Source organism: Rhea pennata, chromosome Z (genome assembly GCF_028389875.1).
Source record: "Rhea pennata isolate bPtePen1 chromosome Z, bPtePen1.pri, whole genome shotgun sequence".
Taxonomy (NCBI): domain Eukaryota; kingdom Metazoa; phylum Chordata; class Aves; order Rheiformes; family Rheidae; genus Rhea; species Rhea pennata.
This window is the reverse complement of record NC_084702.1, coordinates 26,717,685-26,733,044: the sequence shown is the minus strand read 5'-3', so window position 1 is coordinate 26,733,044 and position 15,360 is coordinate 26,717,685. Positions and strand designations below refer to the sequence as shown.

Genomic DNA, 15,360 nt, shown 5'->3' with positions numbered 1-15,360 from the left:
ATAGTTGTCTCTGACAGTACTTATGAAGAGAATAGATAGGTCCTATTAATACGCTTTTTTTTTTCTGAGTAGCAAAATGTACCACAAACAGTCTGGGTTTTTTTCTGCACCAACAACTTTTCTAAATTAACTTGATAAATTTGTCCTGCAAATTTTATGGGAAACTGCTCTTGGTATTTCTGAAAGAGTTATTTAGGGGGTAGATTTGGAACATTTGTGGCTCCAGGAGATTTGTTAGGATATGTCAGTATGTCGCTGTTGACTTTGTCCCAAGATCTTCAGCTCCTTGCTGTGTCCTGGAGACTCTCCAGAGTATATCGCACTGGAGGATTAAGCGATTTAGTACAGAAACCTTGCCATAATAATAATGAGAATATATAGTTTCTCTCAGTGGACTGTGTTGTCACTTTATACCTTTTTTATTCCATTCCCCAAAGCTTCTTCTAGATAAAATTTAATCTAAAATAATTCCAGAAAGCTCAGTTTTGCTTTCCTTCACATAGATATAACACCTACTGAAAATATGGACTTTCTAATCATGTAGATTACTAGAAACACCATACAAACCAACAACTCTCTCCCAAAAACTGTTTCCTTTCTTAATAACTAGTGATCCACTTCTAGGGACTATGTCCCATTTTGGCTAGTATCTGGGGGAGGATACTGCATTTATGCTTTGACAGATAATTAAGCCTCTCTGAATGATTGTTAAATAACCTACTTTCTCCTTGTAAATACCAAATAGTTAATAAACAAATTTAATCACTTTAAAATATATATTAATTAGATTGAGTCAGAATATGGATTAATTTTGCACACACCAGGCAACATAAGAAGCTTTCAAGCTCTTATTTATAGAAGATGCTGTTTTGTGATTTGCAGAGAAAGGTGTGTTTTAGCTTGTTTTTCTTCCCTTTTCCTGTTGATGGAAGTTGGCAGCATGTTTCAGGAGACTAGCAGTTTGCCTGAAATTCTGAAAGATGAATCAGCTGTCCTTTGCTGTCCTTTAAGCAAGCTCTGCTTGGAGTCCGATTTGACCCAGCAGAAGCAAGGTATGTTTCTAGGGCTAAAAAGAGTGTGCCTGATTTATAAAGAAGCTGCCACTTCTTTATTTCAAACATGGCATAAAACATTTTATTCTCCCTCAAGGCATATTTCGAATACTTACTCATCACCATGCTGTAATATGTCTGTGGTTTCTCTGGAGAAAACAATATTGGGTTTCTGTCTTTAACGTCTTGGGGCGAAATTCATTCTTGCATGACCTTGTTCGATGCAACAGCTTTTTATCTGAAATTAAATTTTACTTCTTACTTCAGTCCTGCCTATTCATTATTTAGACAAGTGCTCACATAAAGGAGTTTGGAAAAGCACCCAAAAGAAGTGGGTGATAGGATACCATGAGGCTTTGCATGGCTATGATGAGTCCGAAGCTCATTTTCAGAGTTTATTTCCAAGAAATGAGGTAATTGTTTAGAAAGACAATCTTGTCAATTGGAAAACACACAAATGCAACCATTTAAGTTTGATGCAACTTTTGCAGAGAAAAATTCCCACTGGAGTCATTCATTATTTTGAAAGAGACCCTCCCAGTCCTCTGATATTTCTAGAAATAAAGTTTGAAGTTACTCCTTTCTTACAGTTATGCTTTAGGCAGCAGAGGGCACTCTCTTCCTTTAAAAATGGGAGAAAGTATGACTTAAAAATACAGACATGGAATGCTTTTCTTTGCAGTGCTTATGTTTCCTTACAAATTGTATATGTGAAATTTGTAATTGTGAGATCAGTACAATATTATTTTAAATGTAATATTCCACTTTTAAATTGAAACAGATGTGAGGTTATGATGTATTTTTTTAAATCTTCTATTTTTTTCCCTGTGCCTGTGTTATATTCACTGCAGGCTTTTCTTGAGATAGTAAAAGAAGCCAGACTTCTGTGGTTCCTTTGTGTAGGCAGCTGAATGGGATTGTTGAATTTCTGAACTACTTGAATCAGCTGGTCATAACCTGTATTCTACAAAGAGGCATATGATCTTTTCAGTTTTAGCTATTTAAATCTGTGAAGGCAAGCAGACTTGTTATTCCTGTGATCCTTGAAACCATCACTTATGCAAGATTCATTGATGCTTTGTGCAGGAGTGAGGCTCAGTAGGAGTTCTGTGCATGTGTGCCCTTCTCAAGTGAGAATTCACCTGTGCACATTTTTTTTAATGCACTCACTGTTGTATTGCAACAGTTGGTTGAGGCACTGAATTCTCAGGGGATTGTCAAATACAATCAATTATTTCACTTGAAAATTGAATGAAGATTTAAGTGTGTCCATGTTTGCATAACAATCTCTTCAATAAATTAAGCTGTATCGGTATACAAAAATAATATTATAGAAAAATTTTCCACTATTTACAATAGTATTATTGAACACTGTTCTTCAGAAACTAGTGCTGGGACATGAAGTTTGCTATAAACCTCTTAAAAATTGTGATGCATGTAAAATAGGAGAAGAATTAGTTAAAAATTGCAGCAGTTTATCTTAGCTCCTTGTGAAATCATTGTAGAGAGATTGGCAATTGAATATATCTTTTTTTTTTAAACCCACTCCCTTTTTTTTTCCTTCCTGTACACAAAGCAGACGAAAGATACTCTTCAGGAAGGCTTGAGAGGTCATGATTTCTGGTTTGTTTGTTACCATGTTATATCCCATGGTCCAGTATGCCTTTGACCCTGTTTCCTTGTAACTCGCTTGTCAAACACAGGCTGTTGAACTTCATTCATGGCTCGCAAGCGCGGTGGCATAAAAAAACATGTTCCTGACTCAGGGGCTAGCATCATTCTCTGCTTGCTGTTTTTTAAAGCCAAACCTGCCCCAGTTTATATTGGCTAAAGATGGAGAGAGCTCTTTGATTTTTCTAGCGTTGAGTATATCACCCTTCTGCCTTTGCATACCTTACTTTGTAATTTGCCTGAGGAGACCTCCAGGGAAGTTTGATAAAGGAGCTTAGTGAGATTTATCCGGGGTTTCAACTGGAGTAACTCTAAGAAGCCATCTAGTAGTTCTCATTTTTGTTGTGTATCTACTAACTGGTTTAACTAGCTTGAGAAACAGTGGTGTTGGGAAACAAACTAAACTTCTTGAATTAATGGAATAAAGTCCTAAATTTATATAAATAAACTGTACTGAATTCCATAATAAAAGAAGCAGGAGATGCTATTTCTTTTTTAACAATTAGCATATTTTTGCATATGCATTTTTTAAAAAACAAACTTCAGCGGAAGTGAAAATATGTGACTTAAACGTTTTAACGTTTAAATATGTGGCTTATATTGAGTAGTAAAAGGGCAGATATCTCACCTCCCAGTAGGAGAGCAGTAACGAGTTGGAGGGGAATTGTTGAAACAGTTGGAAAGGACACAATGTTTGGCTGATTCATAAGGAGACTTTCCAAAAGTCAAGAGCAGAATGTCCAGCTTTGTGTGCTGAAAGCCTTGTCCAGAATGTAAAGCAGTTTCTGGTTCAGGGAACCTCGATTGTTTAAGAAGTGAGAGATTTTTACAGCACCTGTCAGAAAAATATTCACTAGCTACACAATTTCAGAACCAGTGTGTACAGTTTCTGCTAGGGTATTACATTTATTACAAATAGGAAATGTGAAAGTGGCTAATTTGTGGTCCATTGCAAATGTACCATATCACAGACTCTGAGTAAACATTAAGCATGGTCTTCTTTGGCATAGATCTCTGCAACCCACTGTTCAGTTTTTGGATCACTGGTGTCATCTGGCAGCACTGCTTGCATAACTGTGGCAATATTTAAAAATTACAGCAACATACACAGCAACTAAAAGCCAAAGTGCTCAGAAAGATCTAACCTCATAAAAATATTATGTAAAAAGAGAGTAGCCAAAAATCCCCGAGAAAAGACCTTGCTCAGAATGCATAGGGCATCTAAGTGGTTACTGAGTTATCTCCTAGGATCTTGTGTAGTCATGAGCTCCCCCTTTCACTTCAGTTTGATTTTAGCAGTTGCTCTTCCTTCTCAGTCCAGGAGCATAGAGAATAAAAACTACTTAGAAATCACTGTGACATTAGTAATTATATGCAGTCAATATTTTAAGGTTTAGACCACATGCTATTCTTTGTAATTTTGCTTTTGAAAAGCAGAAAAATTTACATGTGTAATTTTTATTAACTCTGAAGTCTCTGAAATACCACAATAAACCAGTGCCTGATAAATTGCCTGGTGTACCAGACTCAGGCAAAAGGTTGGAGATATTTCAATAGTTAACACTTTTGTGACTGTAGATTAAAGTAGATTTTCTAGGATTTGGTATCTTGAAGTACTTTTGAAATCCTGTTAATTTCCTTGTACTGAAAAAAAAAAAAGACCTTCTCTAAAGTTTTTAATCTATTTTCTTTCTAGCTGTGGCAATACTAGGATGTGCCAGTCATGTCACATCATTGGGTATTCTTGTGTGACAAGTGTAGGTTTTAAAAATACTTATATTTTTCACGTGTTGTGTCTTTACATGGTTTTGACAGAAGTGGTCATCATATCTTCATTGTATCTGTTTGAAGATATGTAATGCTACTGAGTTTTGATTAGAGGGAATGGTGAGAATACATAATTCTACTACACAACTACCATCTTTCCCATCTTGGAAGCATATTTTAAATTAATCCTCTTACAGTTAAATACTATATTGCAGCAAAATAAATAACTGTAAGCAGTGGTGAGCAGAGAGCTGGCCTAAAAAGGGGGGTGAGGAGAGGAGGTAAAAAAATACTGATAGCAAGGTGAAAGAGAGTGTCAGGGGTTTGCTGGTGGAAATTCCTAGGTCTTGCAGCAAAATAAATTGTTACTTTTTCCTTCAAACCCTTTTAAACATAATTTATACATTTGGAAGCTAGGATCGAATTATCTTGCCTGTTGAAAGCTATGTTTTAGTGTCCAAGAACAGAGTATTCTCTGATTGTTGGGGACAAACTTAGTACTTCCCCAGCAAAAAAAAGTACACATTGTAATAGATCTATGAAATTTGTTAGTAAGAGGAAAATTTTTTTCAAAAAAGCACAGATACATTTCTTTAAACTCAAATGATTGCATAGACAAAGTGTATTTTTGTAGTCAGAGGAAGTTTAGAGATGTGTGTGTGTGTTTATGCATGGGCATGTGTGTAATATGGTACAGCTTGCCATTTAATACTTCCATGACAGTGATGTAGGCAGATCAGATTTTGTACTGTCAGGAATAGAACAGATTTCACCGTTTCAAGTTGACATTAATTTTTCCTACAGGACAGAAACCAAGTTTATTATGATTTATGTATATATCTGCACTATTGACATTTTATAGTAAGGATTCTAGTAGTCGCTAAAAAATAGTCCTACTTTATGTTTAAGAAACAGCTTCTTGTGACTTTTTATCAGTTTGTATTTACCAAAGACTTTTCATAATGCTAAATAACATTTTGTTTATTCTTATAATTAACTATCTGCAATAAATTAATAATATAGTAGTAATTGCTGTTAATTGGATATTAATATGATTACACTTTCACTAGTGAAAATTATTGAGCTATGTGTTGTGGTAATTTTAGGTAACTGCACTTCTTTGTAAAGTGCTTTGAGATCTTTATTTTACGAAATCTAAGTGTCAGTATTTTTTTTATAACGTAGTAGTTTCAGGAAAGTGTTTATCATATCAAATGTGGAAGTATCAATTCTCTTACCAGAGTTTTTGTAAAGTATTCTGCTTAGACTTACTACAAACAACAGAATTAGGATGAACATCCAAAATCTTGCCTTCTTTTGAGAGGGAGAAGTATCAAGGTTTTAAAGTTACTTATCTTAACATCAGTGTAAGATTGCCTGCTCATCCTTCTAGTAGTGAGTTGCTTATGGATGCTACATTTCTTTTTTTTCTCCATGTTTTGTTTTGCAAACCTGGTTTGCTCTAGATAGGGTGATTGCCAGAATTGTTTGTTGCAAAAGTTGTTTTAGTTAATGGAAATGGATGCAGAGGAGGAAGGGGGGAATAGACATAAAAGTGGTAATTCAGGCCTTTACGTGCGGTTAGATAGGCTGTCAAAATAACAGTAATGTACATGTTGGTAAATTCGTGTTGCTTTCATTTGTTAGGCAACAGCTTAGCAGTGATAGCCAGGCAACCTGACATTTATATGTGGAAAATATGAAAGCTAGACAGTAAGTGACAGAATGATCACACCCTTTAATTGCTCTATAGTGTGGTATGCATTAGCCAAACTAGTCTGTGTGTGTTAACTTTGGACTAGTCTGTGTGTGTTACTTTTAAACAGTATCTCAATAGCGTAGCTGTAATGCATCTTCCTATAGCTTTCCTTTCTCTGAATAAACAAAGGCTGTGTTCCATCTCACAGGAGGGAATTCCAAAATTCCTGAAGAGAGCTGTATGTTTTATGCTTAATTTTATAAACAAATTAAATTTCTAACAGTTATTCGCACTGGTTGAATTAGTTATTCGAGAGTAAGGTAAATTTTTATTCTTCTGAATGACATCAGAAAAATCTCTTATTTTGTCTCTAACAAAAACTTTTGATTATAAAAAGAGAATTGGATACTTTAGGATAGAATAGTAGGATAATTGTAGAGGAACATGCATCAAGATACTGATTCTCTGTTTGAATTGTATACCTAACCTCCCCTTTCTCCTCCTTTGGCTTGTCTTACATTCTGTGTCTGTAGCTAACATTGGTAAGAGAAATCAGCTAGAGGGGCAACAATTTGTGTTTTCATGGTACTTCACTTGCTGTGTAACTGAAAAGAGGGGGTTGTTTTTTTTTTTCCAAGAAGGACCATAAAATTAGTGATAATATGATCTTACAATAAAAGTTTCAGAAGCTTCTTCTATTGTCTTTGTAGACATTGTGATATAATACTACTACAAAAAACTTGCTTGAATTTTCTGGTCACAGCCCTATAGCAATGTCATAGTATTTATTTATTGTCCTTCATGTCTGATACAGCTTGACAGTAAATAAGAAAACAAGAAAATTCAGGTCTTGGAATAAAATAAATAAAGTTCTGATTTATTCAGCTGCTTCCTAAGCTTGCTTTCAGATCAGAGAAAAGAAAAATACTAAATCTCTTGTGTGTAGATGTGACTTTTTTTTCTTCCATTATTCCAATGTTACGTTATGTAGGATTTAAAGCATTAAAGGTAGGGTTTAATGATACATTGGAATGGAGAGATTTTAAAACTTAAGTCACAAGATAATTTGTTTTAAACCTTACTCATTGTTATAGTATCTATAAGACATGTGCTAGGACCCATTATTCTAAGCATTTTACAGACTATGAACAGTGACAACTATAACAACAGTTTTATGCAAACTCAAAGTTTTAGATACTGTTATATATCTAAATATCTGTGTATATACTGTGGCATTCTTTTTCAAAGAACGTGTGCTATCTTCCGTCTCTAAAGTTAGAGTCTAAAATTGGAAAGGATGACAAATTTGAGTTTAGACAATTTCATACCTTATTGACTTTTTTCAGTGACTGCAAGGTGATTATTGTATTGTACTGAGCCTCTTTCAAGCAATGCACAACACGTTTTATTAATTAGGTTCAGTTCTTCAGTATAGAGCAATATGGGAGCTCTTTCCTGTTTAGCTTTATTCATTTGGTGCTCTAGGATTACTCAGAGGAAAAAATACCTTCCAGCAATCTTCTTCCAGCCTGCGTCTCTCAGGCTGCTTTGTGAAAACACTTTCATTCCTTGAACTAATCATCAGTCAGAGATTTCTGCTTTCTGACATTTGAAGGAAAGCATCCCCTGTCTGTTACATGTTCAAGACAGTGAAGTATAAATCAGTAGCATTACTCTCCTTGAATGTTACCGCTGTTCCAAATGTGTGAAGGTTTGAGGGGAAAAGATCTATACTTTTGCATTTGCTTTTCATTTAGTAGGTCCAAGGAAAAAGAAGAGAAAAGCAGAGGATAGATGAAGATTTTCTCCAATGCCGTATATATTGCTATACAGCCCAATAAGGCAAAGTGTTTGCATGAACCACAATTGTAGATTACAAGTCATCAGTCATTACTGAACCTGTAAATGACTCGTGACTGTTTGTTGACAGGCATATATAATCATTTCTCCTATAAGTAGTAGCCATATCCTCAAGAAATTGATCATTTTGTTTTTTTAGTCCTCTGAAGACAAGAGAAAACTGTGGCCATAATGAAGGCTTTGTACTGATTTCCATTCAGCTACCAAACTGCTTGGATCCAATCACATGCCGTCTTTATCAATTATATGGTTGCTGTGAATTCGACTGTCTAGATCTAAATTCACCTGATGGTTTAGTTGCTGACAGCCAATCACTACAGCCACAGGATTTATTTTTCCTAATACATTTGGAAAATCCCATTATAAAACAGGAAACATATATTATCCCATTTGGGAGAGATTCTTTAAATGGAAATCTTAAAATCAGCTAGTCCACAGAGAGCATTGAAACCAACCAATTTTGCCCACTCCATCTCAAGTATCCTACTTTCTTATGTGAATTTAAGACTACAAGAGGAAGTTCTTTTGAAATGTACTGTGCAAATGTATGTTGTCCCCCTAGTAGGTTATAAAGTTAGCTTGGAAAAATCACAGAGATAGTATCAAAATAACTCTAAATATCTAAAGCTTTTCCAGGCTTGCTGCTGCCTTGACTGTTACACCTGTTGTAGAATTCCAAACGCCTGGAGCCCACATGGAGAGGATATGGGAACTGATCCATTGCTGGCCCAGTTAGTGACTAAGGAACATCAGTGCTTTCAAAAAGTTACGAAGTAATAGGTAGTAAATTGACACTGTGGAGCCTAGAGACATAAAAAATAGTTTTATTTTTAATGGAACTTAAGTGCTAAAGAGTAATGCCAGAAAGACTGGTGTAAAACTGTAATGTTATTCAAGCTCAGGATAAGTTAATACTAATTGTTTTTAACACTGTGAATAGTTCTCTGAAGGGAATGACAGAGAAGAAGAAAAGAAGATACCTTCTGGTATGTTTTCATGCTCATAGATTTCCTGGTTTCAGATTCTGATGGTATTCCAGGAAATTCCAACTTCGTTTGTCTAGGATAACTTTTAAAATACTAGCAGGAGTTAAAGAAGAAGCTCTTAACAATCTGGGGTAGATGTGATTTGCTAAAGAGAATTGCATGGGTGCTTTTATAAGATCTGTGGCAAATAATGACCAAATTATTACAGGCATTCTTAAATCCTCGGAAGGCCAAGAAACGATGGCCTTTGACAATTTCAAAAATGTGTCGGGCTGAAAAGTGAGTTACACCATCTAGTTTTTGCTCATGCAACATTACAGCTGACCTAGTAATTGCATCTTCATTACCAATTTGAATTTGGTGGTACTTGCAGAAATCTTTCAGTTTTGTCACTTTGTTGTTGTTGTTGTTTTAGTGCTCTAGTAGCAATTATTAGTAACCTAAAAAAAGAAATCTAAGAAGATAAAATTGCCTAAGGGACAGCAGTTTGAGTGTTTTGTTTCAAGTGATGTTGATTTTGGGGAATAGCAAAAGTGTTAGTGAGGAATGAAGTTATGGATATAGTTTATACTGCAGAAACTAGATTAATAATGAGTCCTCAGGTTTTTCCTGCAAATAGTTTTGAGTGCTAACATCAAAAGTAAGTGTTCCAGATTTCCTGTTATATTGGGGGAAGGAGATGAAAGCCAATTAGCAGTAATGACAGCACACATCATGCATGATTGAGTCTTCTCTTGCATTAAATTTATGCTTCTGCATCTCATTACGTTTCAGTAGAATTACTTTTGACTTTTAACAGAGTTAAGCCAATAGATGAGATCCCATATTTAGATCTCTCACTCTGTGACCCGAAATTAGAAGCCTGCAAAAGATATTGACTGACAAAGACTCCAAGAAAGAAAGAAAGAAATTGTAATCTACAGGAAAGTATAGTACTTCTGGGGAATCAGAAGACACAGCTGAAGTGTACAAAGACTTTAAATCTGTAAGAGGGGACTTTAAAGAAAAAAAGCATTGATATGAAGAGCTGTATGTCAGTAGGGTGCAAACTGTCATGAGTCTTTGTTTTCTTTTAAAAAGGCTTAGCTGGTTTTCTGGTGGATACAACTCACAGGCATGTATCACAATTTATTTCAAAAGTTTTATTACATAGTACGAAGTCATATTAATTCTAGGGCAGGACATACAGAACTGATAAATAAAGCAATGTAAGACTGGACTATTCTGAGCAATTACAAGTCTAAATAGATAACTGATTTAAATACTTATCGTTTATGATTATCTCTACTGCTTATATAGAATAGTTGGGCATCTGTTAGAGAGCAAATATTTCTAATGAAGGTTTAAGAGCAACTTTTGAATAGAGAAACAACTTTGAAATAGTGAATTTTGAATGTTAGCATTTTGATATCATAATTTCAGGGCTTAAGAACAATAAAAATCAGTATCTAAGAATATTGTTTTATGAATTTGTCATAAGAAGTGAGCAAATATTTGGGTCATCATTCTTTTGGAAGAATGCAAAGCCAATGAAATATATAACTGAGCTTGATAAAAGACTTTTTCCATTAAAAAGTCTTCCTGTTTCACAAAGCATTGGCTCGTGCTTGATAGGATAGCATTTCTTGCTTATTCATTATAAAATTTGGAAACCCTTTGTGATTTGTTCAGATACTTTGGGAATGGATGGACAAAATGTTTCAAAAGAAAGTACAGTTCCTTAAAATTTATGAACTTGGGTTCTGATAACAGAGAACATATATTCTCTGTACACACATCCTTCACGTTGAACTTGGAGCTCTTTATTTCCGCCTGAGTAAACTAATAGTTGCAGGTGTATTTTTTTATTTTAAAGAATGAGCAGTAGCATCATTCTCCTGCGTAGTCTAAAGAAGGATGACAGTGGTGGGGTGGGGTATGTATAAACAGAGGATAAATTTATTTAAAAGAACAAAAACAGTCCTTTTAGTGTGCATTCACCTAATTTAAAATGGAAAGAGGTTTGTGTCCTTACCTGAACTACTGACTGGTTTTGAGAATAGAATTCCTTAGGGTTTTGTTTGACTAAGTTCTGCTCTAAGGTCTATTCTTTCTCCCTCCCTCCTTTCCTCTCTCTCTCTCTCTCTCTGTGTGTGTGTGTGTGTGTGTGTATGTGTACATGCACATATATATGTTACATAAGTGTGTATGTAGCAATTTTAGCACAAATTTAGCACTACATTTTAACCATATTTAGGATAATGATTTAAATTATTCAAAGTTATTTTCAATTAGCAACCCCATTTTCAAGAGATGTTTTTTTAAGAATCTTAAATAGATCTTCATAATTTATAGTGCAGACTGAGGCTAGAGACTATTTCTAAGAAACTAGCTTTTCTTTCTTTAGTAGTAACTTCTGTTATGCTTGTGGTAACATTAAAACTTGTTTTTGATGATAGATTTCTTTGAAAGGCAAATTCCCTCCCTCCTTCCCATTCTGCTTCCATCATAATCTAAAGCTATCAAGTTCATTAGCTGCTTATCATTTGAAAAGCAAATATTTTGTATGCCCTAAAATCATTCCTGAAAAATTAAAATTGAAAGCTTTCTTCAAAAATACCTTAAAAATGAATTTTAATGTGAATTGATGAATGATGAATTTTCATCTAAGTAACACAGGATTAGGATGGACTTCTTCCAGAAGTATGGGTCCACACACATTTATTAATTCCTCTTCTGTCCTATCATATCTATTACTATTTTGCATTGTTGGAACACAGCTTATCATTGCTTATTCATAATTTATTCAGTGATTTTATTTATTCCTGTTCATTTACCATTTTCTTTAAGATCTTCTCCAGTTAATCAATGTTACTCTTTCCCTTTTTCTCCATTAATAAGTTCATTCACCTAAATGCAGATTTTGGTAGAATATTCATCTTTGAATGTTACAGATTTTCATTGTCTTTTCTATATGTTGTACAAGTAGTACAGGTTCAGTTGCTAGCGAGTGGACAATTGGGAGTTTGGATGGTAGGTATTCTGTTTGACAGTGTCTAGTGGCATGAAGGTAAACAATATGTTGATCTTTCTCATTTCTGGAATTCCCTATACATGTCATTTCCTTACCCATCTTTACAAACTTCTTCATGATAGTTGATTTCAAATTGTTTATATGCTTTGGTGAGATGACTAGTCTGAGAAAGTATTCCTCATAATTGTGTTCACTGTATATGAACTATCTACAATCATAGAAAATGAAGTACATTTTATTGTTTTCTTTCTTTCAAATTAGGCTCATGCACAATTAGTTCGAGAAGTGGATGTGGAGAAGGTGTCAACTTTTGAGAACCCCTATGTAGATGCAATAAGAAGTTTATGGAACGACCCTGGAATCCAGGAATGTTATGATAGACGACGGGAGTATCAGTTATCAGATTCAACTAAGTAGTAAGTATATAGTGATTACAAACAATGTATCCTATTTCTGTTCTAACAAAGCAAATTTAACTTCTTATACTATATTTTTTTTACATGTGGGTGTACTAATGTGTGTGTACAAATGTGTGTAGGCATGTGCAAACATACATGAATATGCACTTAAACTGGATTTAAAGTCTGCTTTAGGATAGGTAGTGTATCTAGTTTAATACTGTATGCATGTCTGTTTCCTAGAACATAAGCCTATAATCAAATTTTACAAAAGATAATTATTAGGGATAGTTAATCACTAGTGTTTTTGTTGTTCTTTTGTTAAATCTATTCAAGACTTTACTATTCTCTGACTTAAGCTCACAAATGTAAGTTGCGCAGAAGTACTTTTGTGCAGTATAATGACACCAGTGAACGCTGAGAAATGCAATCAAAAGTAGACCTCTGTCCAACTGATAAAAATTTTAATGCCCTTTCTGTTTTCTAACATTTGCTCCAGTCTGTCAGAGTTCTTATGCAGTCTTAGTGGTGAGGTAAATAGTACCACAAGCATTTTTGTGTTTTATTCAACTGTTTTTTCCGTTGTACAAACAAGGCCTAAAGTTGCAAGAACATGCCTACTAAGACTGCAGACATGTAACTGAAAACAGACTTCAATTTTTAAATGGTGGAAAAAAATTACTGCAATCTCCACAAAAAAAAAATTGCTATCAGAAGACAGAAAGTAACTTTAAGTGCAGTCCATAGGAGAATGGGACATGGATAATGTAGTAGTTATTTCTGAAAGCATTTTATGTTAAATCTCATTTGTTATAGGTCAACAACAATAAAAATGTTTATATGACTAAGCTTGGTCTTGAATGCTGTGCTTGTACTTTCTTGGCAGAGTTTTGATAAAATAGCAAAGTAGAATTTAACACTGGAGCCTGAGGCCTATCTAAAAGTTGCTTCCAAGAAATTCAATTGCTCTGACAAATGTAGCATATAACTTGGGTAGAATGTCAGATCTATGAAAAAATAGTTGATGGTAGGGCAGGATGACCTTTTGGTGTTGCCTACTACTACTACAAAAAAAAAAGATATTTGATTATTAAAGCTATGGCAAAAACTTCCAAGGTCTGCACTATTAGGCACAATTAAGTTGACAATATACTTTCAGACTGTTCTCATATTGAAATGAATAGCAAACGTAAGTAGAAGGTGAAGCAGAGCCTTCCTTGTACTTTGTATTTCTTATGTTTGTAAGTCCTAGCTTTGATTCCACAATAGATATGGTACTAGAAATTCTTAAAATAGAAGTATGTAAATACATACAAGTATGGAGGATAAAAATGGAATTAGTGAGTCTCCAAAGTAGGAAATTAAATATCTGATGCTGCTTCAGGACAAATTTTACTGAATATCTTAGTGTTGACCCAATTCTAATGAAATTGTCACCGCAGCAGATCTTTAGAGTAGTATTAAAAATAGTAGGAAACAATTCATTAAGAAGTTATAGAAGCAAATTTCTTAGTATGGTCCCTTACAAAAGATAAACATACTAGTTGATTGGTTATTTTTAAAACTCAATATATTTAGCCATTTAACCACATGAGTTTTGGCAGATTTGCTGTTTTTAATTATAATAGGCTATAATAGGTTCATATAAACAAAATTCACAAAACAATTAAAAGGAAGTAAGCACCCAATGCTTTTAGGCATATGTGCTAATATGTTACACTTATTCATAATTAATCCTTTGTGTGAGTCTGTTCTTTCATCTTCTTAGTGTTTATTCTGCCCTGTTTTTACAATATCATTATTTTTATCTGTTCTTTTTATTGCTCTGTGTTTTCTTCCTCTGTTAGCGCATATTGTCTTCTAAATCTCTCACTCAGGATTTTGTATTTCTAAATTCTATTTCTAGTTTCTAGTATGTCCTGTTCTTTCACTTTGTCATCTTTTGACCTGCTTTGTCATTGTTAACAACACTTGTGATGTTTTTATACCTAGCGCATGTATACCCACATGTTTATACCTACACTGGAGGAATACATCTAGATGGCTTTTTACCAGAAGAGGTGAGGGTAGTGTCTAAGAAAAAAAATTCCTGAAAGGTGGGAGTTGACTTGAATCTCTTGGTACCCCAGCAATTATATTCCAGTGTCTCTCTTTACAATTGGATGCTTCAAAGGTTAGATACTCATATTGTTTTTAAAGTAATTTCTAGACTCTTATCAGTGGTAAAGTGAGGAGCACATCAGGTAAATAGAGATTATTCACTTTCCATATACATTACCGGGCAACTTATCCGCTTATTTACCACTAAACCACTTCCCTTTATGGCTTCAAAGATACTATTAGCAGTATGAGACAGATAGAAATGAACACTACCATGCCTGAAATAATAGCTGTGAGAGATGAGATCTTTTTCTCCCTCTTTCCCATAGAGGGTGTTAAGACCTTTAGCCAAGTGAGAACAAGTTGCCGGTCAGGAGCATGACTGTATCATGGCTTTTCAAAGCCTGAAGGAAAGGGAGGCAACAATTGTGCCAAGAAGAGATATTTGTTAGAAGTAATATTTCACTTTTATGTTGCAACCTGCAGCATTAGGGTTATAACCAGAGTTTGTAGAGGCTCATCACCTTTTTTTCCACAGCATAACAAGAGTTCCTCCCCTTACTAAAAAAAAAGTAGAAATTCTTTAGAGTTTAACTGAAAATTTCCTATTACGGAAGAATTATGTCATTGTGTACCCGCAGCTAAGGATTTTCCACATCGTACACAAGCAATGTTAATAATACCTGTTTAGCTTCCTTTCTATAGCTACATTTTATAATGTTTCAGGTAATTAAATATAACTCTCTCCCAAGTCCCTACCCACTTCATCTATGCCTGGCAATGTTTTAAAGTGTTTTAAAGTGCATTACTTTGT

General features: G+C 34.5%; 1 protein-coding gene across 1 annotated transcript in view; it reads left to right on the top strand.

Annotated features, from left to right (window-relative positions):
• LOC134153153 (guanine nucleotide-binding protein G(q) subunit alpha) overlaps positions 1 to 15,360 on the top strand; it is a 129,489-nt gene that overhangs the window by 78,822 nt on the left and 35,307 nt on the right. The window contains exon 3 of the mRNA XM_062599039.1: positions 12,310 to 12,464. Within this exon, the coding sequence (XP_062455023.1) occupies positions 12,310 to 12,464 (155 nt within the window). The remainder of the gene's footprint in view (positions 1 to 12,309; positions 12,465 to 15,360) is intronic.